Genomic DNA, 17,465 nt, shown 5'->3' with positions numbered 1-17,465 from the left:
ATGAATGAGACCTGGCCTCTGCCCTGCAAATATTTACAACCCAGTGGGTCTACATCCAGCCCTTTGAGTGAATCGTTCTAGCCAAAGGGGGACTGTCTACCAGACACATTTAGGCAACCGTTCTGTGATCCAAGCCTGGGCAAAGCAGTGAAGGGACCCGAGCTTTGGGTTTAAGTATTTGTATAAAAAGTCAACTAAACTAACTTATTAAACGCCTACCGTTGTGCAAGGCCAATAGTTCTAGCCCCTCCAATAATTGGCCCTGTGATCTCAAGCCTGGCAGTTCATTGTTACTCTGAACCCCATCTTCCTCATCTATCAACATATATCTTACCAGGCCCCACCTCGCTAGATTGCCATGAGGATTAAGTGAGCTGGTGTTTGTCAAGCTCCTCCTGCTTCGTTGGCAGCGAGTACTTGTCCATTTGGTGTGACCTGGTTCTCAAGCACCACTTAGCCTCTCTCTGCCTGCTGCTGGCCCGTTCTCCCAAGTTCTACCTCAGGAGAAGTGAGCAACTGCTGGCCCACTTTTCCGTGGAGAAAATGTGCTCCACACATGGCTTTTCAGTGGGGAGCTTCTGCTCCAGGCCTCGCGTTTGCCATCCCTCCACTGGCTTCTGTCCCAGGGCTTGAGTCAGAGAGCTCAGCGTGTGTTCACAGCTCAATGTCATATAGCATTGCTTCATCCTCATTTTTTCTTTACTTCAGACCCAAGGTAAGGGTCAAGGTCAAGCTGTGAGTCAAGGAGGTAGGTTTAAGGGGAGAAGTTAGCTTTTTTATGGCTCGAGTTCATCACTGATTAACTTGATTGGGACAGAACTAGAATTTCTAGTCCCACATCCCATCAAGAAAACTGGATGGGAAGGTTCAAGAGTGTCTTTACTGGCTCTTTCGTGACTATTTCCAAAGCCCTGTGAAGTTACAAGTTGTGGGCGTGGCATAAGGAAAAGACAAGCCCCACTGCCCTCTACTCACCGGCTCCCTGTCTCTCCCTCTTTGTTCCTAGTGGACCACAGCATGTTTGAGAACTTGAACACAGCCCTCACGCCAAAGCTCCAGGCGAGCCGCTCCTTCCCCCACTTGTCCAGGCCCGCGGCCCCCAGCTCTGCCGCCCTTGGGTCTGTGGAGCCTGGTGGGCCTGGACTCTGGGTGGGCAGCAGCCAGCACCTCAAGAACCTGGGCAAAGCCATGGGGGCGAAAGTTAATGACTTCCTGCGGAGAAAAGAACCCTCGAGCCTGGGCAGTGTGGGCGCAATGGAGATCAACAAGACAGCAGGGGCCCAACTGGCCAGTGGGGCTGACGTGGAGGGCGAAAGGTGAGTGCACATCTCCCCTCGCACCCAAAAATCCCTACGGTTCTGTGGACCCACTGGAAGAGAGTCACAGACAAATGGGAGAAAATGACCCTAAAGGGGGGTGAAGTTGTCATGGGAACAATAGCTGACCGATTGGGCAATGTTAACGGGAGCTGACTTCACCCTCCATAGCTGTAGCTAGCGTTATGAGTGCCTGTCGTGTCTGAACGCTGTGCTACACCCTTCAGCTGCATTCTTTCACCTCCCCCTTACAGGAGCCCTCTGTGGTAGGCTATATTTCCATTTTGCAGATAACGTAAGTTCACAGAGGTAACGTGAGTAGCTTAGGATTACAAGTTAGTAGTTGTCAGAGCTGGATTCGAACCTAGGTAGCACCCAGAAGCTCCCCAGGTGGGTTCTGAAACCCAGCCATACCTGTGAACCGCGGCCCTGACTGCTCATAGAGGAGTGAGTGTCTGTCAGAACCCACAGGGGCAGGGGAGGGAAACTTGTTTTAAACCCTATGCTCCCGAGGTGGTAACGTCCTTTACCAGGCTGATTGCATAGGTTCTGTTGTGACACAGTTGACTGGGGGGTCCCAGCGTTAATGCTCTGTGCTGCTCTGAACACTAAGTGAGGTTGTGACAGCCTGAAAGCCTGTTCTTGTGCTCAAGCTGCTGAGACCTGTGCGCTAAACCGAGAATGAGAGCCCGAAGGTAAAGCGCTCACCAGGTGGGTGAGTCCAAAGTGCAGTTGGAGTCAGAGAAGCAGGAATGCAGCAGGGACTGGTGTCTCGCCGTTCTTAAAGGAGGTGTGTTTATTGTCATCCACCTTACAGGTCAGCCCTGCAAGAAGCGTTCCCTCGGCTGGATCCTCCACCTCCCATAACCAGGAAGCGAACCCCTCGGGCTCTGAAGACCACTCAGGACATGCTCATTTCATCGCAGCCTGTCCTAAGCAACCTAGAGTGTGGGACAGAGCTGTCCCATGGGCAGCCCCAGGACACCCCTCCCACTGCCCAGCCTGTCCCAGCAGACGCTTCAGAGCCAGAGGCCTCCATGGAAATGAGGGATAGGGGCGAAGCTCTGCCCAATGGAGAGGTTTCCCTGTCGGTACCTGACCTAATCCACAAGGACAGCCAGGACGAATCCAAGCTAAAGACGACTGAGTGCAGAAGGGCCTCCTCCCCTGGCCTCATGGAGAGAAATGGCCTCAAACTCAGCCTGAGCCCCATCGGCCTGGCTGAGTCACTGGAGGCCAGCAGCCCCCATCCTCGGGCACGGACCTCCAGCCTTGACAATGAGGGCCCTCACCCAGACCTGCTGTCCTTTGAGTAGAGCCTCTTCTCATCCCTGCTGGCCACCCCCCTTCCCCTCCGCTTTCCCCTCCCCTGTGCACCCTGGCCTTTGCCCCAGCTCCTCCGTGCCCTTTGCACAAGGCACCAGCAGAGAGCCGATTCTCTCACACAGGCCGGTACAGGGCCAGAAGTCCAGGAGTAGTCCTAGTTGAAGAGTCCATCTGTAGAATGGCAGAGGGACTGGGGTGCCGTCCCTCATCCTCATTTTCCGTAAGCTCCTCTGGGTGCCAACTGCAGACCTTGGATGTTGGAGCTCCTCTGCTCCCGAGTTGCCCTGGCTTCCCATTGAATGGCAGGGCCACCAGCCCTGGATAGGGGTTTGCAGGGGTTCTGTTTGCCTGTCTCCACATGCTGCCTGCTCCCCTGTTCTTCTTGCTCCTCCCTGGTGGCTTGGGAGGCCTCCTGCCTCAGGGGGAATTGGGCTGGATGAGGAATGATGGGCCTGGCTTGATGATGGTCCAGACCTAGAAAGCCACATACCCTGAGCACAGCCCAGTCAGGGCTCCTCCTGATCCCAGCACAGCACGGGCCCCTGGTTGTCACCTTGCCTCTGCCCCTGTGGCTGTGGACCAGAGAAGATGCTTACCAGGCCTGAGACCTTGAGGCAGCCTTGTTGCCTGGGGCTCTCAGGGTGTTTCCCCGTCTGGCCAGATGGAGAAGGCAGTGAGCACTCCCTGGGGCAGGGCACAGAGCCAGCCACCGAGAGCGCCTGCCCCACGTGCCTGTCGGGGCGAGGGCTTGGGGAAGATGCCGTGAGCAGCTACACTTAGGGTCCTGCACAGAAGGAAAGACCAGGGCTTCCCTTGCTGTGAGTGAAGACAGGGCCTGGCAGGCCCAGCAGAAGCAGCAGAGTATGTTCTGGTCTTGTTTTGGCTGGGGGAGCCAGGAACTTGGCTTTCAGGGCGCTGGTCCCAGGAGAACCCAAGCAGAAGTAGTGGAGAAGGCAGTGAAAACAGGACAAGGAAGGAGCAGTCACTGGGGGTCAGAGCAGCTCTTCAGGGACCTCCCACAGCCTGAAATGACGCAGTTCTAGGCTCCAGGCATGATAAATGCCTGAGCCAGAGTGAAGGATGTGGGAGAGGGGAATGCGATGAGGCGCAGCCGTGGAGGTGCACTACTGTCTGTTAAGTGGAGGTGCTTTGCTCTTGTGTTGAAACTGCCTGACCCTCCTGCCGCCCTGGTCTCCCTAGAGGGGCCTCTCGCCTGCCTTTCCCTGGTCCTGATGCCTCACCTGTCCTCTCTCAACCTGCCCTCAGGATCTCTGTGACTCGGTTCATCCAACCCCAACTGACTCCTGCCCTCCTGGGTTAACCCACTTTTGTGTTCCTGTCTCCCACCAGGGGTCCTGTCGTGCTGTCTTCCTGTGGCCAGGAGACCCTCTCAGGGGGTGATCCCCACCCTGGGGGCCTTTGCAGCAAGAAGAGCACATTCCTTTTCTTGAACCGGGTGGCAGTTCCCTGGGAGAAGGCTGGGACTGCCACATCCTGCAGGCAGGCCACTTCCCGTGACTTCTGCTGCATCCTCTTTTCATTGTTCGGCTTCCACCCATGAGCTCCGGGGCACCCAGACCTCACTTCCCACTTCTTCTCATTACCTGGTTCCTGCTCCCCTCCCCGGCACCTCTGCCATATAAAATGTCCAAGCTGACTCCTATAGACCTGGGAGCCTGTGGGGGCAGGGATCGCCAGGGTGCGGCCGCCCTCCCTGCGTTCTTGTTTCTGCAGCCGTGCAGCCTTCCCACAGCACTCCCACCCCTCTTCTTCTACCCTGTCTTCCATCACCCTGGCAAACAAGTCTTCACTGCATGCTCACAGTGAAGCCTTGTCTCCCCTTCCCTGCAAGGGTCCATCCGTGCCAGGCACCTTGCAGGCCATGGTGAGGTGAGCAGGACGTTACTGAATGTGTAGATCCTGCCTTACTCCAAGAACATCACAAGGATGCGATGTCTGACCCTGATGCTCAGAGACTCTCAGGACTAGCATTATTTGGGGGCCTGTGAGTTTTCCCAGAATGGCTTGGGGTTTGGCACAAAACAGAGCTGGGGATGTGGGGGCAGAGAGCCTGAATACCCATGCTGGAGGCTAGCCCTTTGATCTGAGCTTCCATACCAGAAGCTCTATTTGCTTCTCTAATGGGGAACTTAGCAGCTACCTGCACTCTGGGGCTCCCTCCCCCTCCCCCCAGGGACCAGGTGGCTCTGCCCAGGTGATGTCGTAACCACAGGCACAGATGTTGTAGGCCCAGGCTGGCTTAAGCACCCTGTTCTGCTCCCCACACCCAGCCACAGCTGAAGTCCTGGCCCTAAGGCCCAATATTAGCACAGAGATCCTACGAGGTTGTCCCAGAACCATTGCCAGGGTGACCTCAGAGTTCCTCAGACTCATGTCTGATACTGAATAAGAGGCCGTGGGACCCCGCTCTAGTCTTAGCTGGCCTCTCTGTGATCTCCACCTCACTGTCCTCCTGCAGCAGGGGTGATGCTGCAGCCTCGGGGGGGCCCTCTGAGGCTGAAATCTGGTCCTAGATGCTGTGGAAGTTGTGTGGTGCTAAGGGCTGAGTGCCACCCAAAGGCCCACAAAAACAAGGACTTTTAATCCTGCTTAGGGCCTGGGCTCAGCCCAGCTCTTCTACCCAAAGCCTCACCTGGCTCCCTGTGTCTGTCTCAACAGCCTGACCTTCCTATGATTGTAGCATGGCAACCACATGCCCCAACCCCCACCACGTGTATGCACACACACAAAGCCCTCAGTCCAGCTTCATGGCCCTTGGTGGCCCAGTCTGCCCAAGGGCAGGGTAACAAGGAGAAATGAAGAAACAATCATCTAGGTCCCCATAAGGAAGTTGGGGCCACAGAGTCTCTTCTCCCCCAACCCCACTGTAACCCCATACTCAGCACATAGCTTTATCCTGATAGATGACAAGGTGAGCTTCCAGAACCTGGCAGGAGGATGGCACATTGCCCTGCACGGAGAGAAATGTGTCTGTGTTATGTATGTGGATGATATGAAGCCGGACATGCATGTAATCCGTCGACTTTTAAAGAATAGAGAGGTTGGCCCCCATTTGGAGAAAGAAGATTACAGATCTATTCTGAGTATTTTCTAGAGATTTTCTATTTATATTTTTAGTAATTTTCTGGTAGAAGGACACTGCGCAATAAAATGATTTGGTTTGGTTTCTCTGCGTCGTTTTTTTCTCCTGACTGATGGGAATTGGTTGGTTTTCTTCAAGCCTGACTTGTCGGCCAGGGAGCACTGGCGTTTTGCTTTGTGGGCCTGGAAGAGTGAAACTTGAGGGTGATAGAAATGTGAGGGAGATGGGCGTTGCCGACAGCCGCCAACCTGAGACCCTTGGGGGAGAAGGATCTCTCAGGATATGCCATCGTGCGTTCCCCTAACTGGCTGCTATGAAATTGTCCCTCTTCCAACCCCACCTATGGCTGTTTCAGGAGCTTCAAGGTGATGTGCACAGGTAAGACCCTCCTCCTCAAGAAGAAGCAGGGCGGAGGTGCAGGTGATCCCCAGATGGTCCTCTAGGCCAATAACTCTTAAACTGGGGTCCATAGCCGCCTTCCACCAAGGAGAGGACAGAGTTACATGTGTGCGTGTGCAGACCTTATTCAGAGAGGGACCAGAGTCTGAGTCATCATCAGTAAATGTCAGTGAAATCCCAGGGCTGCTGACAGGCCTTCTCCCAGACTGAGGCAACCCTGACGCTCGCTTACTGAGAGAATGTGGCTTGGAGCAGAGCTAGCCTGAGCCCCTTTGCCCCCCTGCTGCCCCCAGGCCAGTGTCAGATCCAGGGACCCAGAGGACTCACACAGCTGAGAATCAGCCAGGCCTTAAACTTCCTTAAAAGGGAGAAAATGGAGAAGAGACAGGAAGGGGAAGGAAAAGAGGGGTTTAGTCCGTTCACAGAAGCCACACACGTTTCTAGAGGAGGAAGGATGGGGCCTCTCCGCCCCGCCCTGCCATGTGCCCCGATGACCATGCCGGGGGTTGGGTTCTTCAGTTCAGCACACAGGGGTCCCTGGCTCCACATCGGATGTGCCTTGTGCATGACACTAAGTCTCCAGGCCTTTTTGCATGGAATTCCACTCCTACACTTCATTACTCAGAGGATGGGCAAGAGAACAACGGGTGCTCTAAGGTCGCTTGCTTGCTCTGCAGTGGGGCACGGCATGTTGTTCTGGGAAGGTAGGAGTAATGCAAAAACCAATCCAACGTATTCCATGCATGGGAAAAAGGCATGGAAAGTACAATAGCAACTCTTTCCTTTAAGCGTAAGCTCCAGCAACTTTCCGTCGGGCGACCTCTCCCATTGGATGGCTTCAAGATCGGCTCTGCAGTCACTCAGGTGTGAAATGGGCCTCTAATATGCCTTTCTTTCCCACTATTATGCAAAGTAGTTATTTTTGGCTCAGCTCAAATGTGAAAAATTGTAGTGTAAAAATAATTTTTAAGAAAATTTTTAAGTGTAAAAATGGATATGCATATGTCATGTTTTTTAATGTTCTGCTCTAAGCCGAGCCAGTGGTCTAGAAGCTGGTGTACAAAGATGCATTTATTCACACAATATATCCAAGCCCCTACCATGAGCTAAGTGTGTTGGGGCACTGTAGTAAGGTTGACGGAAAAGGGGTACGAGATTTCTCTCTCTCACTATGCTGACGTGGGTGGTGACGCCATTGTACCTACCCTCCCTGGCTTCATGTTAACAGGCTATGTTAGCAGGACATGAAAATACAATGGAAGCACCAAAGGGAGGGAGGGTTCATTTCAACTGAAGGAGTGTTCCTGTCCTCTGAGCTTAATCTGCCTGCAGTAGTTGCTGAAGGAAACTAATAATCCAAGGTCATCAGGAAACCCACTTCATTCCTGAAGTCCCCATGGGCTGGTAGGGGACCCCAGTGGGTATCCAGAATTTAGTGAGTGAGTTAATCCAGGACTACATCTCAGATGCTGCCCCAAACTCAGACAATTCCTTCTCGGTCAATTTACTCTGCTCTCAGACCTCAGAATTCCTTTTAAGTCAGTGAATCCTGGGCATGTTCTAGAGCTCTCTGTGCTTCTACTCCCTGTCCCCTCTCCAGCCCAGTCTCCACCACAGCAGAGCTTCCCAGTCCAGCCTGGCAGTGGGTGGTGGTAACTCAGCCATGGCTTCACTTTGAGATTCTGGCCTTCAGGGTCCCCTGGGCTTCACTCAGCAGTGTCCCTGCTGGGCCCACCACTGAGTTTGGGGTACACCATCTGGAGCTCCCGCTGTGGCTCCTCTGTGTGTGGGAACAAGTAATTAAATCCACACAAAGAAATAAAGCCCTTGCAGATGAATCCCCCCCCCTCCCCCGGGACAACTTTATAAGTGCTGATGGCATTTAATGTCCTTCATCTCTGCCAAGGAAATCTACTCTGGAAACTTTAATTGAAGTTGTCCAGTGAAAGCATCCTCGAGTGCTTTACCCCTCCAGGACGCCCTCCTCCCTGCTGCCATTTGCACCGGGAGCACTCGATTAAAACCCAGAGTCCCCCACCACTGACTTCCTACTAATGAGAAAATTCCTCTGCGTTCCGTATCCAGGGCCAGACCCTCCTGAGATTCAAATCCTCTTTGTGTCCAGCTTATGTCCAGCTGCTGCCATGATAAACAGTCCAACTCCAGGGAGCCTGGGGAGGCTCTACCCCATGAAACGAATCACTCGATTATTGACCACACAGGGAAGCAAACCTGAGGAAATGTGTAAGGACCAACTCAGACACACCAGGCTGGCTACTTTCTGTCTGGTGGGAGGCGCCTGGGGAATCTGTCAGTTACAGAGTAGGAAACACTGCAAGTGTTTTTCCCTTGGAATAGACACACATGCACATAAAAATTCCCCAAAACAAGCAGCAATCTCCCAACATACTGCAATTTTGTTTTCTTTTTTACTGTTTAACAAGTCAGTGGTTTCCAGTGCCATCTGCTTAGCTACCTTCTTCCTTAAAGCACCTGCCATGTTCCCACCTTTTCCTTTCTAGGCTCTAGTTTATTATGTAACTCCTGTCGCTTTGGTCTGGTGTTGAAGCCCAGCCAAGTGTTCAGCCTGCGCTATGGGCTAACTCACAGCAACTTATCATATCTCCCTGTGGTTACCTTGGGAATGGTCCAGGCCACCATGAGGCCAGTGAAGGAGCAGCCTGGCCTTTTGAGACAGAGGGAAGTCAACCCCATTAGCCTGCAAAGGGCTTGCAGCTTTGGTCAGTGGATGAGCTCCCTCTTCATCCTGAGCACACAACGGACAGACCCAATTGCTGAACAGGAAAACTTGGAACAAGTCTGGACTACCATCTTGCCTACCTTCCCAGCAGTCTCTGGGTATCCAGTAAATTCCATTTCTGTCAACCTTCCTTTCTCAGTTTAAATCCTGGGTCCTCTGTGGCAAGAATTGTCAGAAACGCTTTGCAGCATACCTGATGAATTCTCTTTAGACCTGGCCAAGGTGTGACATTTCTGGGAGCTGGGTCTCCTAGAGAGACTGTGTGGGCCATCTAGGAAATGATCCTACATGTAATAAAGCTAAAGGATGAGGCTGTGGTCAGCATCCCTGCCCGTGCCTCTCCCCAAGTCGCCCTGACTCATCAATCAGCAGTTATGTAGGTGGTATAGGTTGTGACTAGGCTGGGGAGTCTTCTGCGAAGAGCTTGGGAGAGGTGTGAGACGGGTTCTCTGCACTCAGTCGTCTACAACCCAGCCCCGCCTACCTTGCCAGCTTCATCTGCCACTACTGCCTCCATGCTTCGGTACACCAGTGCCCCAAACTGCTCAGAACTGCCTCCATGCCTTTGTTCCAGGCAGTCTATCTGCCCAGTCACCCTCTGTCTGCCTTTCTCTTTCCTCTGACTTCACCAGGGTATGTTAATTCATCCTCCAAATTTCAGCTCAGGCATCCCTTCAGGATTCCTTCCTGAACATCATCCCCCAACCTGTTCTCTGCTTTTTCAGTAGCATCCTATGCATTTCTCCATCATGGCACTTGCCAAATGACGTGGAAAGTAGCTGCCTTGTGGCATGTCTCTCCCACAAGTCTCTGAGCTCCTGAAGGGCAGGGACCGTGTCATCTTCATGTCTCACTCCTCAGTCCCCAGCGCGGCATCACAGGAGCTCTGTAACGATGTGCTTTGAACTGGACCAAACTCCAGGAACTTGTAACTCGGGAGATTTTAGATATGTATGTATACATACACAATAATCAAGTGCTAAATGGTGTGGAGCAGACTAGACTGGGCTCTCACCAAGGCCCACCATAGACCAACACCACCCTTTTCAGCCCCTTTCCTCAGGGCCCCTACCCAGAGGCGGTCTCGGTACCCGATCAACAACTGCAGAGAAGGACTGAGGGAGGCCGTTTTCAAAGTGGAAAATGATTAATGGGCCAGTGTGTAGCTCATTTATCTCCAGCCAGAGTCTTCTGCTTAATTCTGCTCCCACAGGTGCCACTTTGCCACGTTGCTGGCAGAAGCGAGCACTTATGTCCAGCCTAATGTAAGAAAGGTCACACTTCAACACCAGGCACTTGCCCACCTCTGGTAGCACTTCTCACACTGCTCTGAGTTCCAATTCTTAATATTCATACTTCACCATCTGAGGCTTTGCTATTAATTGGTACTTTATTACATTTCTAAAGCTCCTATATATTCCAGGAATTGTACTGATCAATTCCCATAAATTATCTCATTTGTTTTTCTCAATAACCCTGTGAGGGAAGTCTTATTAAGCTCATTTGTCAGATACAGAGAATATCTTACTGCGTTCAAAGGGATTCACACTCGTGGTCTCATTAAACCTCATGCCCTGTGATGCAGGTGTTTCAGCCGCACATTATAGATGGGTATACTGAGTAGTGACTAAGTAGATTGCCTGAGTCTTACAACTAATCAAAGGCAGAACTAGACCTGAAGGCCTAGGTTTTTAGACGTGAGGAGCAGGTGTCCCTCTCACCACACGGCTCTTCTCTGTTTCCATAACACCAGACTGATAACAAATTCCAGGAAATGTTCATGGCCGAGAAATACCTTTTTCAGTTGGACCTTCAGGGGTGAATGCAATTTCATTAAACACTGAATATTCGTGTAGAATGGGAATTTAGAGACCTATTTCCAAACCCGTTCATTTCACAGAAGAGGAAACAGCAAAGACTATATAGTTTCAATGTTAATCTGTGCTGGCATGGTCTCGGATTCCCCACAGTAACCCTGTGCATAGGAGGCGTTATCCGCATTTTCTAGAGGAGGCGGACCAGAGGCTTAGGGAGTTTCAGCAACTTATCCAATGTCGCTCTGCCAGGAAGGGACAGAGCTGAGTCTAGAGCCTCTTGACCAACACTGTGATCAACACTGGAGATTAAGCATTCAAATGAGAGGTGAGTATTGTTCTGAGAAATGTTTCAGGTTTTATAGCCAGCGAGATTTCTCAGCACTGATTAAAAAAAAAAAGCTTCGTATGTACTTGTTTTCTTAGTGATTGTCTGACCTCTTGTGGCTGGCTTTAGGCATTGTAGTTTCTGATAACTAATTCTTGGAATAACAAAGAATATCCAAGTTGGCAAAATAATTAAATAAACTACTAAGAATTAAAGATATTTAAATCATAATAAAAGACTTCTTCCTTTCTTCACCAGAGTCTCAAACTCAGTTTTATGAGAATACTAATACACTTTCAAGAAACAGATAATTCTTACCTTACGAAGTTGTTGCACAAGATAGAAAAAGGCGAGGCTGTTTAATTCACTCTATATGATTAGTATAATCATGACTCAGTAAATTATAGTCCTATTTAGTTTATGAATTTTCATGCAAAAAATATTTAATAAAATATTAACTTACTGAATCCAACAATTTATTAAATATGATACAACATGATCAAGTTAAGCAATGCGAGGATGGTACAGTATCAGCAATTTTATCAATGTAATTTACTCCTGTAATGGAGGGAAGATAGAAGGAATGTGACTATCTCAATAGATGCAGAAACAAATCACTTAATACATTTCTAAACTTTTCTGATAAAAACTCAATAGCCTTCTCAAAGGCTACAGCAAACATTATGCTTAAATGGAGAAATGTTCTAAGCATTCCATAATACTGGGGACAACACAAGAACGCGCATCATCCTAGTGACTACTGTTTAATGTATACTGGAGATCCTGGCTAATCAAGTAAACACGGAGAGTAAATAAGACACATAAGTATTGATAGGAAATAGAACAAAATGTTACTATTTACAGCGACAAAATCATTTACATAGAATTTACAATTCAATTTACAATAGAATCAACAGGTAAACCAGTAAGTCTAATGAAAGTGTAAACATTTTTCTACTGCCATAGCCTGCTAGAAATGTAATAAAACATCAGACATAATTTATAACAACTAAAAATAAAGAATGAATTCAACAGAATATACAAGACTTCTATGGTGAAAATTTATGATTCCATTAAAGAACAAAAAGGATGACCTGAGTAAATAGATGTAACGTGTGTATGCATGAGAAAACATCACAAGAATGTCACTTGTCCCCTAATTACTCTACAAATTCATCGCAAGTTCATTCAAAATTCCAGCAAGATGTTTTGAGCAACTTAACATATTTATCCTGAAATGTATATGGAGGAATCAAGGTCCAGGAATAGCTAAAGCAGCCTTAAAAATAAGAGAAGGCACTTACCCTAGCAGATAATAAGACACTACAAAATCAGGGCATTGGAACCATTGTGATGTATTATAAAGGAGGAACCATAAATCAGAGGGAGGAAAATGAATTATTAAGCAGGTTGAAATGGGAAAATTACCTCAATATGTGTGGAGAAATACTAAGTTGGATTCTTACCATATGCAAAGGTTAAACCCAGATTCATCATTTATTTAACAAATACTTATTGAGCATCTGCTATACGTGAAGGACTTTTCTAGACACTGGGGATATGTCAGTTAAAAAGGCAAAAGTCCTTGTCATCATTAAAACTCTGTAGAGGGTAAAAGTATAAAGCTAGTAGAAGAAAATGTAAGATAATTTTTTTCATGATCTTGGAGCGGGGAAGGTCTTAAAAAACAAGAATCAAAAAAGCACTTGATGGATTTGATTACATCATAATTAAATATGAGTGCACTTTATGACCCACCCATATAGTCCAGAGGAACTTTCTTACACTTCCATAAAGAGACTTGCACGAGGTTGCTTGTCACAGTGTTGTTTCTGGTAGCAGAGAATTGGAACGAACTTGGCTGTCTATCTCTAGAGGAATGGATAAGCAAAATGTGGTGGATGCGTACTATGGAATACCATGCATCAGACAGCAGCACTGAATTACATGTACACTCAACAATATGAAATAGAACCAAACATAACACTGAGTGAAAATAGTAATAACAGAACTGGAGCAGTAGCACCATATCATGTATGTAAATATAAAAGGTATATATTCACAAGCAATACTGTATATTCTACAAGGGTGCGTGTATACCGAGTGCATATATCAAATAGTATAGAGCTGGTTCCATTGGAGTGGGAATTAGGGATGAAGGGAAGAAAAAGGAAATAAAACAAAAAGAAGGATCTTGTGTGGATTTATGGTGATAGTGAGTTAAGAACTAAGGAAAGTGATTAACTCAACTCTCCATACCTAAATCAAAACGAGAAAGAGAAAGAGAAAGATTTTTCTCCCTGTAATTGCTAAGAGATGAGATTAGAATCCAGTGATCCTTGAATTGGAAGGTATCTTGGCAGTCAGGCAGTCTAATGTCTACTCAGGACAGGAATAATTTCTCCCACATTCTTGGAAAGTACTACCCTCCACTCGAACTACAACAGAGGGCAGACTGTTAGGGTGTAGGATAGCTCTAGTGGGTTCAGAATTCTTTCTTGTATTGGGCTAAAACTGCCCTCCTGTAGACACCAACCGTTGGTCTGAGTTCTGCTGTCTGGCATTGTACCTGGTGAGTCTTCACCCTCTTTTACAGAACAACATTTCAAACCCTGGAAATAGCTGTTCTAATTTATTGTCTTCCCTCTTCCGGTCCCATGTACTCAGCTCTTTCAGCTGTTCTTCACGTGACCTGTTCAAGGTCTTCTAAAAAATTTCAGGGATTTATAGCTTGACATCAGCATCAGCTATTAAATGTGGCTTGCTCGTTTGAGAAATGTACTGAAATCCATCTGGGGACCAAGCATCGTGCAAGGTGCTATGCCTGGGTGCTCAGAAAAAAGGAAATCACTTCTACAAGAGTTATAATTGAAAGAGCTTGAACTAATAGTCTTGTTCTAGCAGATTTTGAAATGTATAAATCTCTACCATCCGGAATGAATGATCATATTTTACATATTGATTCATTCAGCCATTAATTCAAAAAATACTCACTGAATATGTATTCTGTGCCAAGAATTGCTGTAGGCTCTGGAAACTGGGACATTCTTTTTTGTACCATAGAGAATCAAAGACCTAAGATCAAACACAGAGGAGCAGGCCCGCTTCTGGTGTCCTTTACTAAACCAACTAGCAGAATTAGGATTTGGCTGCCCCAGCTCTCTGAATACGGCTGCATTTCATTTCTTCTCTACTTAGCAGTAGCTATGTATTGCTGTGACCCACAAACTCATACTTTGGGATTCCAGCCACAACGTCCGTTTGTGTTGTTTGGTAGTCTAGAGCTCCTCTCTTTAATAACTTTGAAAGATAAGGCCAGTGGGGTGAAATGAATAACTATAGTTTGAAGATGTGCGAGAGGATGGGCATCAAATTTGGTACATTCCACACTAACCAGGTCTTTATTAAAATTTTGAACCAGGAGAAAAATTCAAAGGGCCTTAGAATCAATTCCACAAACCCTTCAGGAATGTGCTTCCAGTCAGTAGCTTCTATGAACTGAGCATAGCTCTGTGCAGCTCGCATTTCTACACACTGTGCAGGATACAAAGGAGACTCAACTGTGCTTTGGTAGCACTTAACACTTAGTTGGGAACAAGAAGCACACATAGGAGAATATCTTAAAAATCCCACACACATCACTGTACAGAACCACATCCATGCTGCTGAAGTGGTTGGTGCACGAATGAAATCAGGCAAAATCAGGGAGAAAGTGGGTTCAGGGAAATGTTTGGCAGGAAAATCGAGATTATAAAGAAGGAGAAGAGTTAGAAGGTGAGTAGCCCAGGCTGGAGGGAGAAAGGCACTCAAGTGGATCTGGGCCACCACATGACCAAGACCAGTACAGACCAGGCAGGTGCAGAGAGTGTGTCAGCTGTTTGGGGAGGCTGGGCCCCTGATCCCTTACTGATGTTATATACGTCTCCATCACTCCAGGACTTACCACCTCCACTGGGCACAACCAGGCTCAGCAGAGAGGTTGGGGCAGTGTGTATCGCCCCACCCAGACACTTGTTTTGTAGATGAAGAAATGGAGACCTAGAGAGAGGAAGAGGTTTGTCCAAAGTCAGATAGCCACAGGACTGGAACTCAGGCTCCTAACTCGCGGCCAAGTGCGTTCTCTTCTGTATGAAGCAGCCCCTCTGGTTGCCTGATTGGAGGGAGGATGTCAACGACGATGTAGTGATAGTACCTTTAACAAGTCAAGGAAATAGGTTCAGACTGTCCTATCCCAAGAAAGAAGAGTAAGAGGGGAAAAGAGGTTTTGAAGCTGCTCGTGGTGCATGCATGAGACGCAGGGACACGGGGAGTGATTTCTCTGAAGCTGGTGGACAGAACCTCTTCAGTCACCCAGACCAGGAGAGTCTGAATTGTCCTCTAAAGGTCAGCCTTCCAGATCTACATCTGCAGGAGAAGCAGGGTCACCAGTGAGAGCTGTCACCCTGTCTCTTCTCTAATTGCTTTGTCCGGAATTCTTATCTTCAAGGCAAGACATCCACATAATCACTGTTACTGTTCCCTGGGGAAAAAAAGAAGACCACCCTTGAGGCTCAACACCCAGGAGTCACATTGACCAACCGTGCTCAAGGAAAGAAGACCTCTGCCCAGCCACAGGGTGATCTTGATGACACATCAAAGTGACATTTTCAAGGTCTGGGGTACCACAGGTAGTTCTGCTGGCAAAATAGGGGATCTCTTTATAAGTCAATCATCAGAGTTTCCAGAGGCACTAGATGCCTCCATTCACCAGCAGAAAACCTGTGCCTCCCACAGAGTGAGAATATCTGAATCTTGTTGTCAGGAGGCCAAGAGAAGGAGAGAAAGAAGATGAGGCCAATGGGCAAATGGTCCCCCTTTGGTAGCCGAGGATTTGAGAGCTCACTCTGGCAGGGCTGACCAAGCATAGAGAGTTGGTGTGGCGAGGCTCTCTCCCAGTTCTTGGGAAAGATCTCTAAAGTGTTCTCTTCTTGGCATTTGTGATTATTTTATCCGTGCAACCATGGTGCAAATACTGCCACCACTCTAAGCACCCTCAGCAACTCATCTGGGTTTGCCTAAGGGCCGCAGCACAGGCACATTCTGGGGTTTCTAGCTCTGCCCCCTTTAATACTTTTTTCTTCTTTAAGTGTTGGTGGAAAAGGGCCATGGGACTACATCTGCAGCTGAGCCAATAGGAAGTGACTTTGTATGTACATGGCTGCACACTCCCCAGCATGGTGGGAGCGGGACAGAGAAACAACGGTAGAGGAGTTGTTTTTATTTTAGTCATTAAAAAGCCATGCTTAGTCTTGTTGGGGAGGTGAGAAGTTGCTGTGGCAGCCTAAAGGGCGATTTCATTGTAGACAAAGTTGAACGGGCGTGGGGTGATTTCAGGCTCCCTGGAACTCGCTGTCCTCTGCTTTCTCCCTAGCTAGCACATCTGCTTCCATCACCATCGCCTGCCCACTGATAACTGAAATCCCTTTAATTGAGAATATAACCATGCATCCATCATGAGAAAACTGAGTTAGATTGTAAATGTCTCAGGAAGTCTGAGTTAAATTCAAACTAGGCTGTAAGTGAAAGATACTAGATTATTTTCTGAGAGTGGATTTCAAGGGCTGCGGGTAAGTAAGAGTAGCTGCCCATGACATGATTTGAGAGGCCTCAGCACAGGTTCCCTGCACTCAGATTTACCGACCATCTCTCATTTTCCACCATGGCCTAATACCTTTACGGATATATCTGAAATAATTTGTGCCCTAATACTATATAAATGAACGCTTAGCAAATATTGAGCAAAATGTAACAAGATGAGCCATGGGGAGAGGTTGAAGCAATTTTCTCATTTGAAAATTATGCTAATGTGTCCATCTATTCCCGAACTTGTGTGGTTTGCACAAGGTCACAGGCTGAGTGTGAAGCCAGCTCTTCCAGAGGGCTCAGGAACCACTCTTGCTCCCCTGGCTGTCTATGCACTGAGAGTTTCTATATGTTGGCCACCTCAGGGGCTCAAAGACACAACTTCTCAACAAGGTGGAAAGTGCTCTTAGGAGGGGAAGCCTTTTGGAGATAACGTAATAAAAAATAAGGCTTTTATCTGTTTTGATTCTACAAAGTAGGCCAGTGGTGGAAATGGGACTAAGGTTCCTTTCTGATCCCTGTTTGAGAGTTTTTACCAAAACTATCATCCAACTTTATCGTCGATCTTCTCCATCTCGGTCTGGGGCTGGTTTTCTTTATTGGCTTTGAAAGGTGAACCACCAGCCCTTGATTTGGTTTTTCAAATTTGGAGATCAATTCCCTCAGGTTTGGAAAGATCTGTTTTCGGGCGCCTTCCACAGTCTGCAAAAATACAAGGAGGAGATCACTCATCATCGTGCAATTGTGTGTGAAATGTAACACTTCTCAAAACAGCGGTTTTCTGGGCGGCCTCTGA

General features: G+C 48.1%; 2 protein-coding genes across 11 annotated transcripts in view; one reads left to right on the top strand and one right to left on the bottom strand.

Moving 5' to 3' along the window:
- LOC106823687 (carboxyl-terminal PDZ ligand of neuronal nitric oxide synthase protein) overlaps positions 1 to 5,848 on the top strand; it is a 286,226-nt gene extending 280,378 nt beyond the window's left edge. For all 10 annotated transcript variants that reach the window (XM_070497043.1, XM_070497044.1, XM_070497042.1 and 7 more), the window contains 2 exons: positions 1,007 to 1,316; positions 2,134 to 5,848. In XM_070497043.1, the coding sequence (XP_070353144.1) occupies positions 1,007 to 1,316; positions 2,134 to 2,632 (809 nt within the window). In that variant the 3' untranslated portion in view covers positions 2,633 to 5,848. The remainder of the gene's footprint in view (positions 1 to 1,006; positions 1,317 to 2,133) is intronic.
- Positions 5,849 to 11,301: 5,453 nt separating this feature from the next.
- The window catches only part of SH2D1B (SH2 domain containing 1B), an 86,894-nt gene continuing 80,730 nt past the window's right edge, over positions 11,302 to 17,465 (bottom strand). The window contains exons 4-5 of the mRNA XM_014829520.3: positions 17,206 to 17,371; positions 11,302 to 15,566 (exon numbers count right to left, since the gene is read on the bottom strand). Coding sequence (XP_014685006.3) covers positions 15,529 to 15,566; positions 17,206 to 17,371 — 204 coding nt within the window. The 3' untranslated portion in view covers positions 11,302 to 15,528. The remainder of the gene's footprint in view (positions 15,567 to 17,205; positions 17,372 to 17,465) is intronic.

This window comes from Equus asinus, chromosome 25 (assembly GCF_041296235.1).
Source record: "Equus asinus isolate D_3611 breed Donkey chromosome 25, EquAss-T2T_v2, whole genome shotgun sequence".
Classification (NCBI taxonomy): Eukaryota; Metazoa; Chordata; class Mammalia; order Perissodactyla; family Equidae; genus Equus; species Equus asinus.
This window is presented reverse-complemented; position numbering and strand designations above follow the sequence as displayed.